Source organism: Equus caballus, chromosome 28 (genome assembly GCF_041296265.1).
Source record: "Equus caballus isolate H_3958 breed thoroughbred chromosome 28, TB-T2T, whole genome shotgun sequence".
NCBI lineage: Eukaryota > Metazoa > Chordata > Mammalia > Perissodactyla > Equidae > Equus > Equus caballus.
The window spans coordinates 38718444-38738017 of NC_091711.1; the positions used below are offsets into that span (position 1 = coordinate 38718444).

General features: G+C 45.2%; 1 protein-coding gene across 50 annotated transcripts in view; it reads right to left on the reverse strand.

Annotated features, from left to right (window-relative positions):
• Positions 1-1797: 1797 nt before the first annotated feature.
• The window catches only part of RBFOX2 (RNA binding fox-1 homolog 2), a 265092-nt gene continuing 247315 nt past the window's right edge, over positions 1798-19574 (reverse strand). For 12 of the 50 annotated variants that reach the window (XM_070254234.1, XM_023631629.2, XM_023631628.2 and 9 more), the window contains 5 exons: positions 18909-18948; positions 13273-13304; positions 9307-9395; positions 8805-8877; positions 1798-7258 (listed from right to left, as the gene is read on the reverse strand). In XM_070254234.1, the coding sequence (XP_070110335.1) occupies positions 7204-7258; positions 8805-8877; positions 9307-9395; positions 13273-13304; positions 18909-18948 (289 nt within the window). In that variant the 3' untranslated portion in view covers positions 1798-7203. Of the gene's footprint in view, positions 7259-8804; positions 8878-9306; positions 13108-13272; positions 13305-15473; positions 15517-18908; positions 18949-19574 lie in introns of all 50 variants that reach the window. The other 38 variants (XM_070254237.1, XM_070254235.1, XM_070254230.1 and 35 more) reach the window with 6 other exon arrangements.

Below are 19574 nucleotides of genomic sequence, written 5' to 3' on the forward strand. Positions count from 1 at the left end.
CTGGAGGGACACACCACTGCCTTCCTCAGGGTTACCAGCTGCACTGCCACCCCAGGAATGGCCTCGGGAGAGAGCAGTCAGGACTTTGCTCACATGGCCACCCAGTGAGCAGCATAGGAGCCAGAAGGGCCTGGGGAGGGGTGCCGCCCAAGCACCTGCCTGAGGGCCGCAGGGAAGACTGAATGGCTGTGTGTGAAGGGCTCTGACAGCACTCTGGAAGCATCCACTATTATTTCTAGGGGTGGTTAAGACGGAGGAAGGCAGGGCGGAAACTGTGTCACTTTACGTAAGAAAGTAAAGTATTCAACAAATATTTATTGAATGCTTACTATGTGCCAGGCATTGCAGATACAGCAGTGAACAGGACACAGCTGCTGACCTCCAGGTGCTTAGAGCCTAGTACAGGACACAGACCACGAACAACCTGGGAGGGGAGCACATTACCCAGGGCCTTACAGATGGGGACAAGGACTTGAAACTGACCAGGGGATGTTTTGGGCAGAAACACATCACGATCCAATTCACATTCTAACAGGCGGCTGCAGAGAACAGACTCGGTGGCAGGGTGTTGCTGGGGAAAAGATGGAGGCAGAGAGACTACTTAAGGAGACGAGGCCAGCCATTTGCTTCTATTAGGGGGCAGTAGTGGAGGAACTCAGGCCCCTGGCCTGTCACAGCCTGACATGCAAGTGGAAGGGTCTTGGGAATACTTGGCAATGCTACACTATAGAGGCCAAGGGCACCGGGACAGGTCCATTTGCTGTCATCACGAGAGGGCTGCTTTAGGGTCCTGGAGGGAGGAGCGAAGACAGCAGTGTGAGGAGCAGGTAATTGGAGTCAGCAGGCAGGAACCTACTCCTGAAGTTTGTCATGAAGGAGAGGACTTGGCATCTTGAAAATTTTTTTTTTTAATGTGTTAAAAGGTTGGAGCACGTTTAAATCCCACAGGGACTAGCAGAGAGGAAAAGGTTAACCATGCAGGAGGGGACAACGAAGCCAGGTCCCTGAGAAAGCAGGAAAGGGACTAGATGCAGAGCACAGCCAGGGGTCAGCTTGTATATGAGAAACGCCTCTTCCGGGAGGACAGGAGAGAAAGGGAAGGGACGGTGGGAAGTCAATGAGCTGCCCAGCTCTGGTAGCAAGAGCTCATGCAGGGAGATCCCGTGTGGTGGCCTTCATCTTCGCCAAGAAACAGGAAGCTAGGTGACCTGAGAGCCAAGTTAAGGGACTTGGAGATTCATGAGGAATTTCAGAGATTTGGGAATTACTGGCAGAGAAACCAACATAGGAGGGAGGGTTGAGAAGCACAGGCAAGAAAGCAAAGGACCACGCAGCAGCCTTTGAAGAACATTCCCCACTTGGAAGGAAAAAGCGCAGGAGCCCGGGGAAAGCAGGGGTGGACGCAGCGAGACGGAGGGGCCGACGCTTCAGGAAGGTCGAGTGGGTGGCCTGGGCCGGTGGGGGTGAGGGGCAGCTTCCGAGGCACGGGGAGAGTAGCAGTAAGTGGGAAGTGGAGAGGACGAAAGGTGAAGTGAAGCTGAGAGGAGGTTTCAGGTCAGAAGCACAAAAGACACCTTCTGCACAGCGCGGAGCTCCCGAGCCGGAGGAAGCGCAGAGCGGCTCACCCGGTCCCGGCCCGGCCTCACCGCCTCCCGGCTGCCCACGGGACGGAGGGCCTTCCGTTCAGGAAGCATTGCGGTCTGCCTGCCTTCTTCCCATCTTAAGAAGTCAAATCCAAGTTTTGCGTGTCAGGAAGGGGCAACAGGGATGGAGGATCAACACACACAGGCCAGAGAATGGTGTTTCTCTCTTTTATTTAAAAACAGTGCTTCATTACCATTCGCAAAGGCAGAGGCAGAGCTCCTCCTTCGCTTAGAGTTTATAAAAGCCAGCAACATGATCAATAATTTATACACATGGATAGTAATACAAAAAATAAGGAATAAAAGCTAAAGATCTAACTACTCCGACCTTCACAATTCCAGCTACTTGATAATAAGAGGAGTAACCCAATGAATACTGTATGGTCTGAAAGCTACTATACAATATGATTCTTAACGAGGAGGGGAGGGCAGGAGAGACTGTCACAAAGCCCTGGGTGCTTCTCTGGAGTCTGCAGGGAAACAGGACCCTGGGCAAGCAGCTCGGGGGTCCTAGGAAGCGATTCTGGGGAGGAGGGGAGGGGGTAGGAAAGGCGAGGTGGTCAATTATACAAGCATCCCATGTGAGGCCCCCACGCCCCAAAGGTACCTGTTTGCCACGGCAATGGGAGGGGCCGGAGAGACCGCACGTTGCATGTAGGGATGGTTTAGTCCCTGCCACGGGGAGTGGGGAGCAGAGGAGGTTCTGTGGCGTTTTTAGCCTTGCAAAGATTTGGACTGAAAAGCTCAGAGATTCAGGTAGGTCGGCCTGTTAGGGACAAGTAAACCCCACTGGTTCTCTTAGCCCTTTGCAGCCCTAGCTTACGTGTGCCAGCCCCAGGTTTGCTCCAGCTAGTCACAAGCAGAATTATAACACAAGAAAAAAACAATTCATATCCCGTAGGGAGAAAAAGAGGATCAATTCATCACTCGATATATAATACAGCCAAAATGAGCTGCCAAAACGAGCACACACACACCAAAATACTGTGAACAGAAAAATAGAGGAGAATGACTAAGCTGGGAGTCTTGATGGGGTGCAGACATTGCTTAAAGCACTTATCAGTCCCCAGAAAAGCCAAACCAAAAAACATTTTTCAAAAATTCAAAAACTCACGTACCCCCTGGGAATCTGGTGTTGGTAACAGGGGCAGGGTGGGAGGAAAAGAGAATCCGTGATCCCTTGCCAGTGTGAGCTGGGCCCTCACGACACCGGCACATACGTGACAACCAGACGGAGGGGCCGAATCCCTCGCTGGCAGCCTCCTTGAAGGCAAGGTTGGAGTTTCGGCTGACGAGCAGTTCTCTCAGTTACCAAGCCCTGCCAACCAGCACTACCATGGCTGAAATGATCGACCGTTTTCCTGAGTAAACTGTAGCTGGCTACAGTTCCGGTAACGTGCATGAGAACTCAGCTGCCACAGCCGAAGGCAATGCTCGAGGAGTCCCGCCGCCCTCGGCTCCTCGGCCCTAGTGCATCTGCTGGAGGAACCTGCTAATCGCTGCAGTCTGGTCTGTAAGCCTGACTGGAAAGACAGGTGCCGGGGACTCTCCTGCACTCACTAACCCAGAGGGTGCACACTGGCTTAGGACCAGAGCCCATCTGGAAAGGGTCCAGCTCGCGGATGGTTATGGCCTGGCCGATCAGTAAAGCAAGGATGAAGGAAGTAGAGAGGAGAAGGGAAAGGGAGGGAGGAGGCTTCTGGACAGTAACATTTCCAAAAGATAGTGTTTTATGCAACAGAGAATCAAGTTTCACTGGTGTATACTACACATGGTCAACAGTTTCAAGAGCATGACAAAATAAAAACACACAAATTTACATTGATGCTCACCTTGCCCACTATTTTTCTCCTATCTTAAAACAGTGCAAACAGGTGACTTATGCTTTTAAAACACCACTACCCCTTCCCCACCCCCCGAAGTCCCTTTCCTCCTATTATCTGGGGGAATAGAGCCTGCAATTCTGCAAATGTCCCTGTGCTAGAGGGCGGCAAGCAGCAGAGCAGCGCTGGACTTGGCGAAAGGGGAGGGCTCAGTCAGCTCCCCCGCGCCTCCTCCCGGGTCTGAGAGCCTTCCGGACTGCCCCTTGCTCGCCTTGCTCTCCTGCCAGAGGGAAGGGGGTCAGCGGGCCCTTCGTGTAGCTCCTTGGGTCTGCTTCCATCCCGAGCTGACAGCGCCCTCGTGTGGAAGCTGCGTGACTAGTTACAGGGTGGCGGGGATTCACCGACTTTGCTCTCTCTAGGAAAGTATGATCTAAACTGAGAGCACATCGGCCCCTGAGGAGTCACACTGGGAGGAGAAGCCGCTGTCCTCGATTTCTATCGGGCAGCTCTCCACCAGCCCCCTTAAACTGAGAGCGGAGCCCCAGTCCCCTTCTTTTTCAAGGAAATAAAATTGGCTCAATTCCGATTGTGGCTGTTGGAGGATGATGGTGACAGTAGGTTTTGTAAAACCTGAGCCTTAAAAACGATGAATCACAATGGCTGATCTGGGTTAACAGAAGCTGAACTATGTAACACAGGGAGTTCTGGAAAAGACCTATGGGCAGATCTCTGGGCCGAATGAGGGGTATTTAGATAAAAGTGTTCACTAGAGGTCTCCTTAAAGGAGCCCAGCTTCTAAGAGTAAGACGCTTACTACAGAAAGTCCGTGTCACGCTACGCTGCAAAGCTGTCTCGAGTCATCCACGCACTGCGATTCAGCATTACTAAGTTTTCTGGAATTATCAACCAGCATCCTCTATCGAACTCACAAGGTGCCAAACTCTCTTCTGCCTCTGTTTAGTCCAAGGGGAACTAAAGTCAGGAATATAGAAGCACGGATGCTTGGAGACACCTGCCTCTGATGAAGATGACTGCCTGGAGTCTCAAAGCTCAAGAGCTGATGGGGAGCCCGATAGTGATGACACCAAGAACCAAAGGCCCTTTAACAAAAGCAGAACTCTACTTTGTCTTTCTCAGAAAGGGGCGCTAGAGGAAGCAGTGTGATTAGAACCATCCCTGGAAATGCAGCCGAGCCCACTGGAAGCACAGCTTGCCCGTGGAGGCCTCAGCCAGAGCCAGCTGAACTGAAACGCACAAGAGCGACCTCGAGCTCATGCTCCGGCCTCTTTGAAAAGGGCTGTGGGAACTGCCTTCTCTCCTTTCCCATCATCCTTATCTCTTTCTGGAAAAAAGAAGAGAAAATTCTTAAACTCATTGCCCTATTCTCTTCCCCTGCTATGAATACAACCATTTAGAATTTGGCCTTGTCACCACTGAGTGGTGGCTTGTCGTTTTGTGAGAATGGCCTCTATTTAAACATGACATGAAATTTCTGTTTCTTTAGTCAGCAAAAGCTCTCCCTCCAAACAAAAGCAAAAGAAAGAAAAATACCCTCCTTGCCCCCATTCCCTAGAACTGCGAAAGTGCCACAGCCCACTCCCCGTTCCTCTAACTAAAATATTTATATACATACAACAAAAATTGTCTTAACAGCAACAAACCAAACTTTGGCTTGGGGAGGGGAACCCTTAAAAAATGGCCAGTGGACCGGGCAGTCTGGTGTCCCCTATTCTACGTACTGCTTCCCAGAATCAGTAAGAATTGCATCGAGGCCTCCAGCTTTCTTGATGTCTCACCTAGCTTCAAGGACAGCCTCTCTCCCAGCTATTAGGAGACAGAGCATTCTGAAGGGGGAGAAGACAGGCCAGTCCCTCCCCGATATATCAGTCTGCTTACAAAGAAAGCTTGATGCTGTCATATGTCAGTCATTTTAATTCAGGGACATGAATCAGTTATCAGTCAAGAACATGTGTGGAGGCAGGAGTAAAAAAAACAAAGCAAAAACAAACCCATAACCAACCAGAAGCTCCATGTCTCTGAATTACTCCCTTTAGCAGCTATCCTTGGGTGAAAGGTCACCCAGTACCAATGTGAATAGACCAGGGAGCCAAACAGACCGTGCTTCTCTATTTCCTAATGCCTTCATTTTGGAAATGCTGCAGGACCCTTGCCCTTATCATTAATAGCTAATGGCTAGAAGAGAAACACTTTCTCCCCTAGCGCAGTAATATACATGAAATTGAAGCCAGGGAGCAGTAGCAGTGACTCACTGCTGTGGCCACCATGTGACTCTTCTTTCTGGCAACATGTAAGATCCTCGCCATGTCAGATCCTCCTTCCAATAGAGGAGGGGAGCAACCTCAGGGGCTGTGTTTCACGTCCTGTAGTGTTCATGTATACCAAGCGGTCCAGGTGCTCAGCTGGGTGTCTTTGGAGAAGAATGAGAAGCTGGGTGGAACGGCCATGAGGGCTCAAGACTGTGGACAGACAAGTGATTTCTAAAGGCTCTGGAGGATGAAGATTCCTATGGCTTTGGAGCTAGTACAAAGTGCCTTAGCCTCACCTCTCATGCCCTCATCACCAGAACTTCCAGGGACAGCTGATCTAGGACTCGGCGCTTCATCTTTTGTCAACAGAGTCTTTAGTATATGTTTTATACTTTGTACTGACTTTTGATGCAAGAGAAAGATAAGGAATATCAGAGTGCCTTGCCCGACATCATCTAATATCCCTTTTCTCTTCCTTGCTCTCTTCTATTGGCTCTTCTAATCCTCAAGCTATGCCCAAACACCTGGGGGAAATCTGGCTGCTGGCAATTTATTCCTTTGTCCCTGGGTCCTAAATTCCTGAATCTTAAGGACATGGGGACAGGGTGTTAATAAAAGGATAGATGAGCTATGCTGCTGTTCAATCAAAGGGGAAGAAGCCCAGCAGGAATGCCAGGATTACAGGAAAGAAAGGAATGATCTTTTGCATACTCCAGAGTTCATTCTGAGATTGGTTTCCTAATGAGGTGTTTATCACCCACAGTCTGAGAGCACGTTTGGAAATATTAATACTATAATTCCAAAAACTATGCCAACTGTCTCAGGCTGTGCATGTAAGATGATTGTAAAAAGAATGGAGAAGACAGGAGGGCAGAGAAGAGGAAAAGTGTCTTTTTAATCCTCCTGCTGTGCAAGCACAAATTCCTATCATCTATCAGCATGCGGATTCCAGCCACAGCCAAGCAGAACTGCCTGCCACAGACCAGAAACTCAGGAGACTAGAAGAACGTCCTGTTGCAGAAAGATCTCTTGCACTTCTGCTTGTCCCCCAGCCATTCAGCACTAGACAGACTTTGGGTATTCTGTCTGCTGATTTCTGATCAGATGCATTTATCGGCTCCTAATCTCTCTTCTTCCTCAGTAACCACCTCTTCCGTGACTGACAGAATAAGCTAAGCACGGACATACAGACATGGAAATGCATTATTTTTTTTTTTTTACCACAGTTAAAAAAAAGAAAAAAAAAAAAGAAAAAAAATGCACAATCTTTGGAACAAAAGAATTAAAGGCAGAAATTTAAAGGAAAAATACATATTCAAAGAACATAGTGAGGTATAAAAAAGTACTCTCTTTTTTTGTGTTTTTTTGTTTGTTTGTTTTTCCTCTTCATCTTGCTATAGAGTTCCTCTACTAGTAAATATTGCAATAGCCAGGCCTCATGAACTGGGGGGCTGTCCCATTTGCAGGGTCTCACGTCACTTCAGTAGGGGGCAAATCGGCTGTAGCCACCTCGGTATAAACTCGCCTGCAGTAATTAAAGACACAAAAATCATAAAAAGGTTGATGAGTAAGAGAAGCATTAAAAATGAAGAAAAATGTCCTGAGAAGGGGTTTAGAAAAATAGCTTCCTTAGAAGCTTCAAAGCAACTGACAGATGTTGCCTGGTGCAGTGAAGTCAGGAAGCCAACTTCTGTCTCTGAGATGCTCAAACCCGAGCCCAAAACATTTACTGTCGACCTGATATCTCATGGAGAGTATGATAATGGTCCGCCTCATTACCAGCGTGAATTAGCACAGAAGGGCCATTCAACACTAATTTGATTTCTAAAAGCACGGATCTTTTCCACCTTTCTGACCTAAGCAGACTGCTGATTTTACCTTCTTACCTCATCACCTGTCGACGGAGAACATGTGACTTCTGACCATCATCTATCACATCCCACGTTTGAGACAGTGCTGGATTTAAACCCGAGTCAATCTCTCCACTGATAAAATCTACCTCCTCTAGAGTGCAGAAAATACACCAACTACGGTGTTTCTTGACATATCCGAATTAGACACATAACCGGGGTTTAACTCGGCTTTACTTCTGTTTTATCTTTATCTAATGGCTTCCCTTCTCCAACTAAAAATTCCCTAGGAACACCTCTCTCCTTGAGTCAATCTTCAAATACAGGATGTATGTCACTGGCACTAAATGACATCTCAGGAACGCCCACTGCTTGCTTTACACTGCACGTCTCTACGCCAGTTCTACACATCCGTTCCCCCGGGGCCCTGGCACTTCCTCCCGCCAACCTCCCTTGGCAGAGGTTTGGGATGAGAAGCGACGGGCTCTCTCCTAGTCCTCTGAGTCTTAATCTGGCTCATCACTCTGCCTCCCTCTCCAACACCTTCGCCGATGTCACCAGGCAGTGGCCCAGTGCATTCTGGACTGCAGAGATGTCTGGCATTAGGACGTGGCGCTGTGGAACGGCCTGTCTTTGCTGCAGCGGGTGTGTCCCGATCACTAGACCTGGAGCCGTCTGGGCCCACACAGAAATACTGCAGTGGGATTTGAGTTTGAGTAGGAAGGATTATTCTAGACAAGCTCTGAGGACTTCTACACTTTTATGAAAATACCACATTTTGCCACAAATGTTACTAATAAAATGTCTTTGCATTTGCAACTTACACACATTAAGTTTTCTGAAAAGCTTACTGTGAGAACTGGACAGTCTTCTGCCCCTGAGGTCTTGGTGACCCCCATCAATAAAAGTGTGACACAGGTACACACCCAATATTTGAGTCAATATAAAGCAACAACCTGTTCCCTTCTCTCTCTCAAACAATGCTGTTACTCAGAGCAGGCTGTCACTATTCATTCCTTTCTGCTGTCCTTAATGAGGCCATGTAGTCACACTATAACACACAGATGAAGGTGACATGAAATTTCCAGATAGTCAGTCCTATGTGGTTTTAATACTTTGGCAACGGAAGAAGGGCTGAATTTATTCCCTAGATCTTTTGTAGTCTCTAGGTTTAAGTTAGAAGGAGCAAAATGTCTTCTAAAAAAAGGTCCATATACTTACCACAGCGCCAACTCCATAGCTAGCGGCAGGGGCAAGGGCATGGTAGGGGTCGGCTGTGTACACCCTGCCATAACTGGAAAGAAGAAATACAATCAGGGAGATACAGGAATGACAGTGATCCAAAAAAATCAAAGGGTTTCCTGTGCTAAGGACTTGTGAGCAACTTGCTCTTGGAATGTTATTAGGAAACTGGCAGAATGGAAAAAATCTTTCTATTTCTAGTCCTAAATGCAGCAACTCTGAGAAATTCTGAAGTACTTCTACAAAATGGAAAAGAAGGGAGCTGGAGATGAGCAAGCGGGAGATGGGGGCCAAAGCCAACAAGAGACAAGAACCAGAGACAGGGAGCGGAGGAGTCAGTGCCACTGCGCTTCTGGCGTGACGGAGTCCAGAAGGAGCCAGGCTAGGCAGCCCCGTGTGCTCGGTGCCGTGGAAATGGAGCAGGGAGGAGAGGGGGCCGCCTGGGCGTGGTGCCGTGCTCCCTGTCCCTCTTGGTACATACCCGTCGCTGTAAGCGGCTGCAGCGGCTGCAGCAGCTGTGGCCGCGGTCGCAGTGGCAGGCTGTGCATATCTGTAGGCTGCATATCCACCCTACAGGAGAGAAGAGAACTGACTTTACAGACACCTCTCCCCTGGATGCACAGATGAACACACCCACCCACACGCAGACAGACGCAGACACGGGGACAGACACGAACACGGACACGCACACGGGAAGAGAATGTTTCAAACTGCATCGGTCTCCATGTTATTCCTCTGGTACAAAGCTGAGCTCCACCCAGTGCAGGGATTTGCTTTCCAATTTGTGATAGTAACAAAAATAAACTATATACGGGGGACCTGTTCTCAAATTTAAGAAATGAAGATATGATTTTGGATCTTACTGTATCACAGTCTGTTGGAACTTTCAACAGGGAAAATATTTACAGGAAGTTTGGAGAACTTTGACTGACAAGGAAATGTACAGAATTAAAACAGTGAATTTACAGGTGTTAACTTCAGATCCTCTGACGTGTGCTCAGATCGATTTACTACCGAGAGACTACAGCGCCTAACAGAAAGGTCCCACACAGTGCTCCGCTCCCCCGGCCCAGCACTTTTGCCTGGAGGCTAAAATAATCAGGTAATATTGAGAAAGAAAAACCAGTGCAGACCAGCGGTTGGCAGACTTCAGTCTGTAAGTCAACGCAGCTCCCACCAGTTTTTAAAAGTAGTTGTGACAAAGTGCGTATGGTCCACAAAGCTGAAAATATTTATCCCTTGGCCCTTTACGGAAAAAGTTTGCCAACTTGAATCTGTATTTTAGACTCGGGCAAATCAGGCTGAGGATCCTCTGGCTGGATTCAAATAGAGTAGGGACCCCTCTCCCCCACGCGTTTAGCTGCATTCGTCTTCCTTCCGTAAAAGATTCTGAGATTCCTACACCCTCATCTCAAAGCAGTTCCAGAGCTTTGCTTCCAGTGGTTCAAATACCCTCTCAGTCCTCGAGTTTCAAACTCCCACATCCTGCTATTTCACCTCAGTTCAGATGAACCAAACACTCAAAAGGGTCCCACTGTCAGGGCGAAGCATCGTAGGCCTTCATCAAGATTTCAGAGACATCACAACAAACGCCATGTGAGCAGGCTATTTGCAAAGTGGCAAGCCCTACATTTTCTTTACCCTTCCAGAACTCATTTTACCTAAACCTAATTCAGGTGTGAATTTTTATTATTGTCCTTTCCCCATCAAATGTAATTAGGTTCCACTGGTCCATCCTGACACCATTTCAGTAGTGGAAGAGCGAGTTCCGTTTCTGTGGATCTGAGTGTCCGTCCACTTCTTACAGATATCTAAAGCTTTCTGCTTTCGAATCCTTCAAATGTTCAATTTTGGCTAAATCTGCAAAAGAAATCCTAAATTTACTTCTGTATTATTTCTCAGGATTGAAAACAGGCATTTTCTAATGGGACCCGTGCTTTTCTTAGCCATCCGACAGCGCGGCCTCTAGCTCGTTGCTTTCATTTCTGTTCGGATCTTATTTTGGAAATAGCTATAATCTCTTAGAGGCTTCTAAAGCTTTTTGCTTCTTTCCTATATCATATGCTTTCTCTAACTAAAGAAACTGCATGTGGAGGAAATTTGCTTGTTAAATTTATGCTGCTCGAAGTCATCAGAAATGGCTTCAAATGTACATTTAAAAAAATCCGACTGGTTTTCAGTGGTTATGTATTATTCCCTCTCTGTTCTTCAAGTGAACGACTCAGAAAAGTAAACATTTCTTTCTCAATTACAAATTCTTCTACAGATTTTCATATAAATAAGAAATTCTAATTACTATTACAACACTGGCAACGAAATGGTAACGGATAGGGACGCGGCAGGAGGCATCCTCAGGGGCTATTTGTGATCAACATGTTTCCTGTGAATTCCAGCCAGGTCCACGGGGGGCCGGCCAGCTGACCTGGGCAAAGCTGGACACCCTTTGGGCAGGCTGCAACACAAACACTGCTCTCCACAAACACATGCACGGACGCATGTTGAACTGACTAAAGTGCCATTTCTTTTTGTAAACTTCTAAAGAGGAAATGAAGCAGTAAAAGCATTTGTTAAACAAAGCAACAGGCTAATCATTGTAGTTGAAATTTTAAGCTTTAAATGAACCTTAAAGGCTCAGCTTTTCATTATAACCAGAGCCGATTCCATTAGTTTAGAATTAAAGTTTGCTAGTGTGATGTCTCCAGCAGGGTTACTGTTAGTAAACCTTCTTTGTAAACAACGATAATGTGGTAAACAAGCGTTACATGGTTTGTCTCTTTAGCATTCCTTCAAACAGCAAAAATAATCTTCAAAAATTTCAGAAGTCAAGGTAATAAAGGCAAGGAAAGCCCAATTTATGTTTACCTGAGCAAAACAGTTAAAAACTGAAGTTCTGCCCCTTAGGGCAGAGGTATACATTCTCATTAAGGGGTCCTGAGGCTCAGAAGCGCTGACAGACTCTCAGTGAGTCAGAGATAAGGGGATTGTATCAAACCTCAGCTATGAGCGGCGCTGCACAAAGAGGCTCTGAATGAGGTTACTGAGAGAAGGAGTTCCCCTCGCTTTCCTCAGCCTGCAAGAAGCCATCGAAACCTCAATGGTTTGGGGTAATGTTATTGTTAATCAAAACAATTAAAAAAGCGATCAGACTGGGAACGAAGCTTCCCTCCAAGGCAGAAGGAAATGGAGAGAATGCGCCTGCAGCACTTTCCTCCTGTTACAAGTAAACTCTGACTTTGGAGTTGGACTCTGTTGAGGCTCTCTGCTGTTTAAATTCAGGAAGATAGGACAGCGATGCAAATACTTTATTGAGAACAAAAGGATCAAGAAGAGCATCAGCATTCAGGAAAACGACATTCATTTTTTTAAAGCCGATAATATTCCAACATGACTACTCTCCTAATTACTTTATGATAATGATGCTACAGAGAGGCCCTTTGTAGGGGTCTGGGTGGAGGACGGGCAGGTCATATCCTAATAAACTAACCCGGTAATTCATTGAGGACCACCCCCCAAATCAGAAAAATTAAATTGTACATCATGGATTTACTCCTCTTAGATGCAGTCTTACTTCAAAGTATTTCTGCTGCTGTTTTCAACAAAACATATCACATAATATAAAACAAAGAAAATTCAGATACATTTATTTCTGTTCCAGATTTTGGAGTGAATAAGATTCCAGGCTGAGAAACTGTTTTCTCAATTTTCATTCTGAAAGCAAATCTGAAGTCTTATACAACATGAGAACAAAGTGCAGTTTGAAACACCAAGGTTTTCATTACTGTTTCTTAAGTTTTTCAAAGAGAACACGGGTGGGGAAGGGTGGGAGAGACAGGGTCCAGGCGTGGGAAGGGGAGATGGCGCCACATTTATTAATCACATTAAAAACTAAGCATGCCGACATCTGGAGCTAAAACAACCAGCAAAATCACCACGTTCAGACTGTATTGGCTAACTCTATCTATCCCAGCATTCTCTTGGGACAGCGGTTTGCCCTAGGCTCTACCACAAGCTCGGTGAAGTACACAGCCTCAATTACTAGAGCGTGCAGCCACAACGACCTGGTATTACGGAAACAGTCAGTCACCACTTGAGTTAACATTCCATACCCTAACGACTGGCCCCTCCCCAGCCCAAAGAAATAGTAAATCTTGCCCACCCTAGCCCTGGCCCACACCACAATGTTAATAATTATAACAAGCAGTAACCCATCTGTTATATCAGAGAAGGGAACAGAGACTCCACTGAGAGATTTAGAGTGAGATGTTAACATTTCTTCAGCTGACTGCACAAACAAACAAACAAAAAAAGAGGAGAAATAATTCATTTGGAGATATGAAGTCATGAAATAGCTGATGTGTATTGCTTTTAACCATGCATTGATGCAGAACTGAAGCAACCATTAATAATAAAAATTAAAAAGGACATATGTATTTACACACAATCAGACCTGTTTGATCTGAAGCAGTTTGCAGATTCTATCTGTGTGTGATTTGAAATAAAACAAAAAATGGGGATTAGCATGGCCACAGCACACCCTAATGTAGGAGGGCACACACGGACAGTTTTTTGGAACCCTGATAGCTGGATAAATTTGGCACGGCTAAGCCTGATCGACATATACACACACCCCTTTAAACATAATTACTTTCTTACTCCTTTTGTAATTCACTCTGAATGACTCCTAAAGTTCCCAACTAGGGCAGCCCAACACTCTGTCATCCCGCATCCAACCTGCCTGACCCTGACAACAGGCCCCATCCTGACCCGTGGCACTCACTTGCGTGCTTGCCCTCTGCCGACACCCATTCATTCTATCCACAGTGTTCTCAAATGTTTCCTGTGTCTAATATATCTTTTCACAATCCATGAGATATCCCTGCCTTCAACTTCCAGCTTTTTCAAAGGAAAATGCCGTTACCTTTAAGATCTTTTTGTTGTTGCCAGAGTCTCAGTTTTCCGTGGCTCAAGGTCACCTCCTAGAGACTTTCTACTCCACTCTGAATCCATTTTATCATCTAATTAACTTTAGAACGTTGCCACACTGACCGTATGACTTTCCTGCACGGTTTTGTAGCTGTGTTTTAACTAGAACAAAATCGAAGGGTTCTCCATGTCATCCCCCCTATATCTGACCTATACTTGCATATCTATTAGTTTATCTCACACTGGTAGACATTCCCCCTGTCTTGATTTTAACCTAGCCATAAATTTTATTACATTTTTGTTTTAGGTTTACATTAAAACAGGACTTTGGTGAGCATGTGATGTCAAGACACCTTCTTTCTACCTGGAAGACAATGACATTATGTGACACTGAGGAGAAGAGTGTATTTCAAGACCAGCAGACAAAATGAAAGCTTGTTCCCTATGTGTGGTGTATCGATTTACAGAGCAAGGGGAGTGGGAGTGGGAGGGTGGTGTGTGGGGGGGTGTAGGGGAGAGGCGGGGCCAGGTGCTATGCTTGGAACAGTGGAGGATTTACTCCAACAGGCTTGGGTTTACCGCTGTGCCTCTGGGCATCACTTTATTTGTCCCTAGACGACTCTAACTCTGTCCTTTCCCCACCTCCTCCCTACTCCAGCTGAGAACCACTGCTCTAGACTGAACTTGCATGAGGGGCTCTTTAGGAGACACAAGTTCTTACGTGGCAAGATGGCACCTTTGATTAAATGTAAATAACACAGATGTCAATACAAAAACTGATAACAGTAATATTGTTACTGCTTTTGATTGAGAGACCTATCAACCTTCAAAAGTAAATAATAAAGTTTTTAAAGAAAAGTATCTAAAGTTAATCTTATTATTATTTAAAATTGGGGATAAGGGAAGAAATTGTTACGATCGACTTGACATCTTCCACTTATTACTTCTACGATGGCTGAGAGATGATCTCTAATGAGTTAACCCTTCAGGAACTCTACTATTCCACATCTCCCCAAAATAGTTCATTTCCAAAGTCTTGCTGGGCAGCCACATAAATAAACTGAATTGTAAAAAGCGATCTGCCCTTTTCTTTTTCCTAGCATCCAGCTATCAGCAAACCTTCTAACATATTATACCAATGAACTCACTGATCTTGTTTTAAGGTGAAAGCAAAGAGGGCAAGGGAAAAACACATTTTACTTTTAGAGTTTCAATATGTCCAGATTTTTAAGGCAACTTCAAACTTACATAGCAGCCAAGTCCAATTACTACCATGATTTCACTACAGGGCCCAATATGGGATCCAGGAGTCCTGTCTGGACAGACTCTACTTCCTCCCTTTTCTCATTTCTTTCACAGTTGTAAGAAAATGTCCCCAACTGCTAAGATCTCCAAATAGAAAAGCCCAGTTTAAACACCATGGATAAATGTGATTGACGAACTAAAAGAGGTGGCAGTGATGGGACAGTGCATATAACACGCCTGCTGTGGATATGTGGCAATGGGACAGGAGCACTCAATTTTGGAGGAAGTGCCCTCACGTACGGAACTTGACTGTGTGCACTGCTGAGGTAGCAGGGCTTAGATCACACGCTCACAAGTCTTGATTGTCCAAAAAAGCCTCTGTTCCCATCTCTAACGTGGAGCTGGAATGGTTAGTATAATTCAATTTTGTCACTGCAATCCACAATCTGATTGATTGGCAGGTCACACTGGCACTCCTACCTGAGGTATTTTAGCGCTAATGATTGGTTCCTGTAAGACTATTCTATAACAGAACACAGGAAGAGCAGTTCAAAACACAGCTGTGGAAGGAAAACAATCATACAAAAAGCCCGCTAAGGGGCCACCAGCCTTTTCTTTCCTTCGGATGCAAGCATGCTTTTCACAGGATGAGAATTAGGAGCAGTTTGTTACCCCAGTTAAAAAGTGAATTAGGGTGAATTACGCCTTTTCTACTGGCCAAAAAAGAGGGGTGGGCGGACACGTCATCTATCTGCTACACTCGAGGGGGCACCACAGGGGTCTACAAATCACGGCCGACTCCAGAGCAGCTCTCCCGAGAGTAGTGTGCCACGGAAGGAGAGAAAGGGAGGAGGATGGGCAGCAGGAATTATGGCTAAGAACAGAACAGGGAAAGAGGTATAAAAAACAAACCAACCCTCCACAATTAACAGCCTAAATTAATATCACAAACTCTTTTCCCTCCTGTCGCCTCTTCAAGCTCTGGTTCAGTGCTATATACTAGATTTCTATAGAAGATTTCTATATAGATTTCTGGAGGTTTCTATACGAGATAAACCCTCCTCTCCTTCTATTTCTAATCTGATTTCTGAGGAAACAAAAACTAAATGTGTACTGATAGATTTCCACCGAAGGGAAAATGTACAGAGAGAAGAGAACACACTCAAGGTACAGCAACAGGCTTTGTGTGTGTGCTTTTTAAGAAGCAGCCTCTGCCCCTCACACATGGAGTAGGGAGCATAAGGCCCTAAAAGCCACCGCTGCCTTAGGCCTCACTCAGCAGTCACCCCTGATGTATTCTTGGTTTTCGTGAGCGGGTTCGGGGGTTCAGATGTTATTTCAGCACTAGTGACTAACTTTTTCCTCCAAGTAACTGCTTTAAGATAGGAACTAAGAAACGATAATAACAATAATATTAATTTTTCATCAACAAGGGGCCACTGGTCAAAAAAATATTTCGGAAGGTCACTGAATTACTAGTGTTTAGCTTGAGAAGGTTATCCGTTTAGCAGATTAAAAAACTTAAGAGTGTTTTCTCAACAAGTATGGAAAAATCATCTCTCTTCACAAAATTCTACGTGTGGGGCCGGGCCCCGTGGCTGAGCGGACAAAGTTCTGCACGCTCCGCTTCAGCAGCCCGGGCTCGCGGGTTCAGATCCAGGGTGTGGACCTACTCCACTCGCCAGCCACACCGTGCAGGTGTTCCACCAACAAAAAAATAGAGGAGGACTGGCCCAGATGTTAGCTCAGGGCAACAGAAGAGGAGGCTTAGCAACGGATGTTAGCTCAGGGTGACTCTTCCCCAGGGGGGGTAAATCATATGTGTGAACTAAGGCAACGAGAGGACTGTAAACAAATATTTGGTTGGTCGACTTAGCAAGGTAGAAGAATGCAAATCTTTTTTTTTTTTTTTTTTAGGAAGATTAGTCCAGAGCTAAGATCCTCTGTCAGTCCTCCTCTTTTTGCTGAGGTAAATTGGCCCTGAGCTAACATCTGTGTCCCTCTTCCTCCATCTTATACATGGGACGCCTGCCACAGCATGGCTGGCGAGCAGTGCGCAGGTCTGACCTGGGATCTGAACTGGTGAACCCCGGGCCACCAAAGCAGCGTGTGCAAACTCAACCACTGTGCCACCAGGCTGGCCCCGCAAATCGTAATAAGGTAGCAGTAGGCCACGCTTTAAAAAAATCCCCAAATAAGGAAAATATTAGAGGAAAAAGAAAATTGACTTAAGAAATAATTCAAGTAGAAAAGCGTGCTCTAATAGACCAGATTTCAAGAAAACAACTTAAATAACATAAAGATGAGTTTCATGAGAATATGGATACTAATGTATATGTATATGGGAGAATGTACATGCGAAGATCACACGTAAATATGTATATTTAGAAAAGTGTAATTTGGAGTAAAAGTAGCATATAGATCCTCAACCCTCAAGTTCCATTGTAAGCACAGGAAAAAAACTATCTTTCATTACTTTTTGAAAACCATCTGAGGAAAGAGGTGGATTTTAATTAAACTACCAAGAAAAGTCATGAAATATGGATTAGTTGGATTTTATGCTTGGCTGTACAAATAATTTATGTAATCTGGGTAAGTAACAATCTCTCTAAGAAACATATCTACAAAGTGACAGGGTTGGACCAAATCAGGGCTGAAGGTTCCTTTAAGCGTTTGTTAAACTAACGCAAACTTTGAAGGTCTCCTCTAAACAGGCCAGGCGTGTTCAGTCACTGCAGTGCCTCAGGGGGGATTTCACCCTGTCTCTACTTCCTGCCCTAAATGCATTCTGAAAGTGCATTCACATTTCTGGACTGCCAGAGAATCTCTGGCAGACCGGAACTACCTCACTAAAAAGGTACCCTTATTGATTTGGGGAGGTAAGGGTGGAGAAAGCATTTCCAGACACTTCTAACCTATGCTCAAGGAATAATTTCATGCTGACAAGTTTTTCTTATGAAATTGTTTCTTAATGATTTGAGCGGTGAGAGCAACCTTGCATTCAGAAAAAGATCATTTGGAGAGGTTTGAATCAAAGACTTCAAAACTCAAAAACTTTGACTCTTTGTCAGATCATTTTGTCCATATTTTAAAGAATATGTGACAAACCAATCGCAGACCTTTCTCTATAGCTAGATAATTTAAATAATGGATGATGATGATGGTAACATGGCTGGTAGAATTAACAGATCTTGTGTGATAGTCAGATGCTTGGAAAAAGAGTCTAGGTTGCTAATTATGCAACTCATTTCCCTCTAGATGGCTCTTCAGAAAACAGATCCACTGGTTGTGGAGTTTTTGATAACAAAAGGCCTTAATCACTGAACATTTGGCTTTCTCTCATTATTACCTCCTCTTCACTGGCATCAGTTCCTTATTTACTTTCACAAGATAATGCTCGCTCAAAGTATGTAAGATAGGAAAACACACAGTTCAGAAAGCTTATTGCCATCTATGTAGATCAAAGCTCTAATGATCTAAAGAGGGATGAGAAATGAGAAGGAAAAGCAGACACGGGAAAGAGTTGCCTTAAAGCTAAGCTCGTCCTGTTATTTATGTATGCATGTGACAGGACAGTCATAAGACTTTAAACCTGCTGATCATCTCGCCAATATAGTAGTGATATACAGGACATCTGTGGGCAGTGGGAAGGGAAAAGAATATGTCCAGTAGACTGACTCTAGCAACCATCAGGAAACCCAAAGGCTTAGTTTTTGCACCCAGGGGCAAGCGCAGTGGCAGAGAAGCATGCTTGCATTCTTAAATATATAAATATATATATATATCCACAAGGAAAAACAAAATAAAAATTAAATAAATTATATTAAAAAAAAATCAAACCAAACCAAAGAAACAGAAAAAAAAGGCTGGCTTGTCAGGGGATGGGGTCCAGAAGGCCCCGGTGTGTGTACTTACATAGAGGTCAGCACCGTAAAATCCGTCCTGGTAAACCACACTGCAGAAAATCCACACAAAAACAAAAACAAAAAACAAAAGAACAGAAACACATTCCGGTTATTGAGGACGGCAGCATGCACATGCGCTCTACACAGGCAGGTGATGTATGAATACGTAACCTGGGCTTGGGGCCACTGCGAGTCAGTGAGAGACCGTGAAGGTGCACACGCACGTCACACAGCTCCAGGACATGCCAGGAGGGAAAGGAATGCCAGACTGGAGGCAACGACCTAGAGATCTGGTAATTCAAGTAAGATTAAAACAACAAAGAGCATTCCCAGAGAGCCTGACACAGCTATCGAAAAATCTGCTGGACTGGAAACATCAACTTTTCATACCTGAAGTATTTTTGTTTTAAAGCTCACCCTAGGAGGAAGTTCTTCTTTAAAGATTTTCAAAAGGCGTTTGTGTGTGTGTGTGTGTGTGTGTGTGGTGGGGAGGGCATGTAGCGAGGGGTTTAACATGAAAACAATGAACCCAAAGAATTCCATTAGGGCGGGACCCGTACGCAAAGTATGCTTCAAAATTATGTTTAGTATTTTGTTTTCAGTTTCATAGTAACGTAAATTTTTTCTGATATCCATACATCACCTGCTTTTTACCCTGCACATTAGACATGCGATA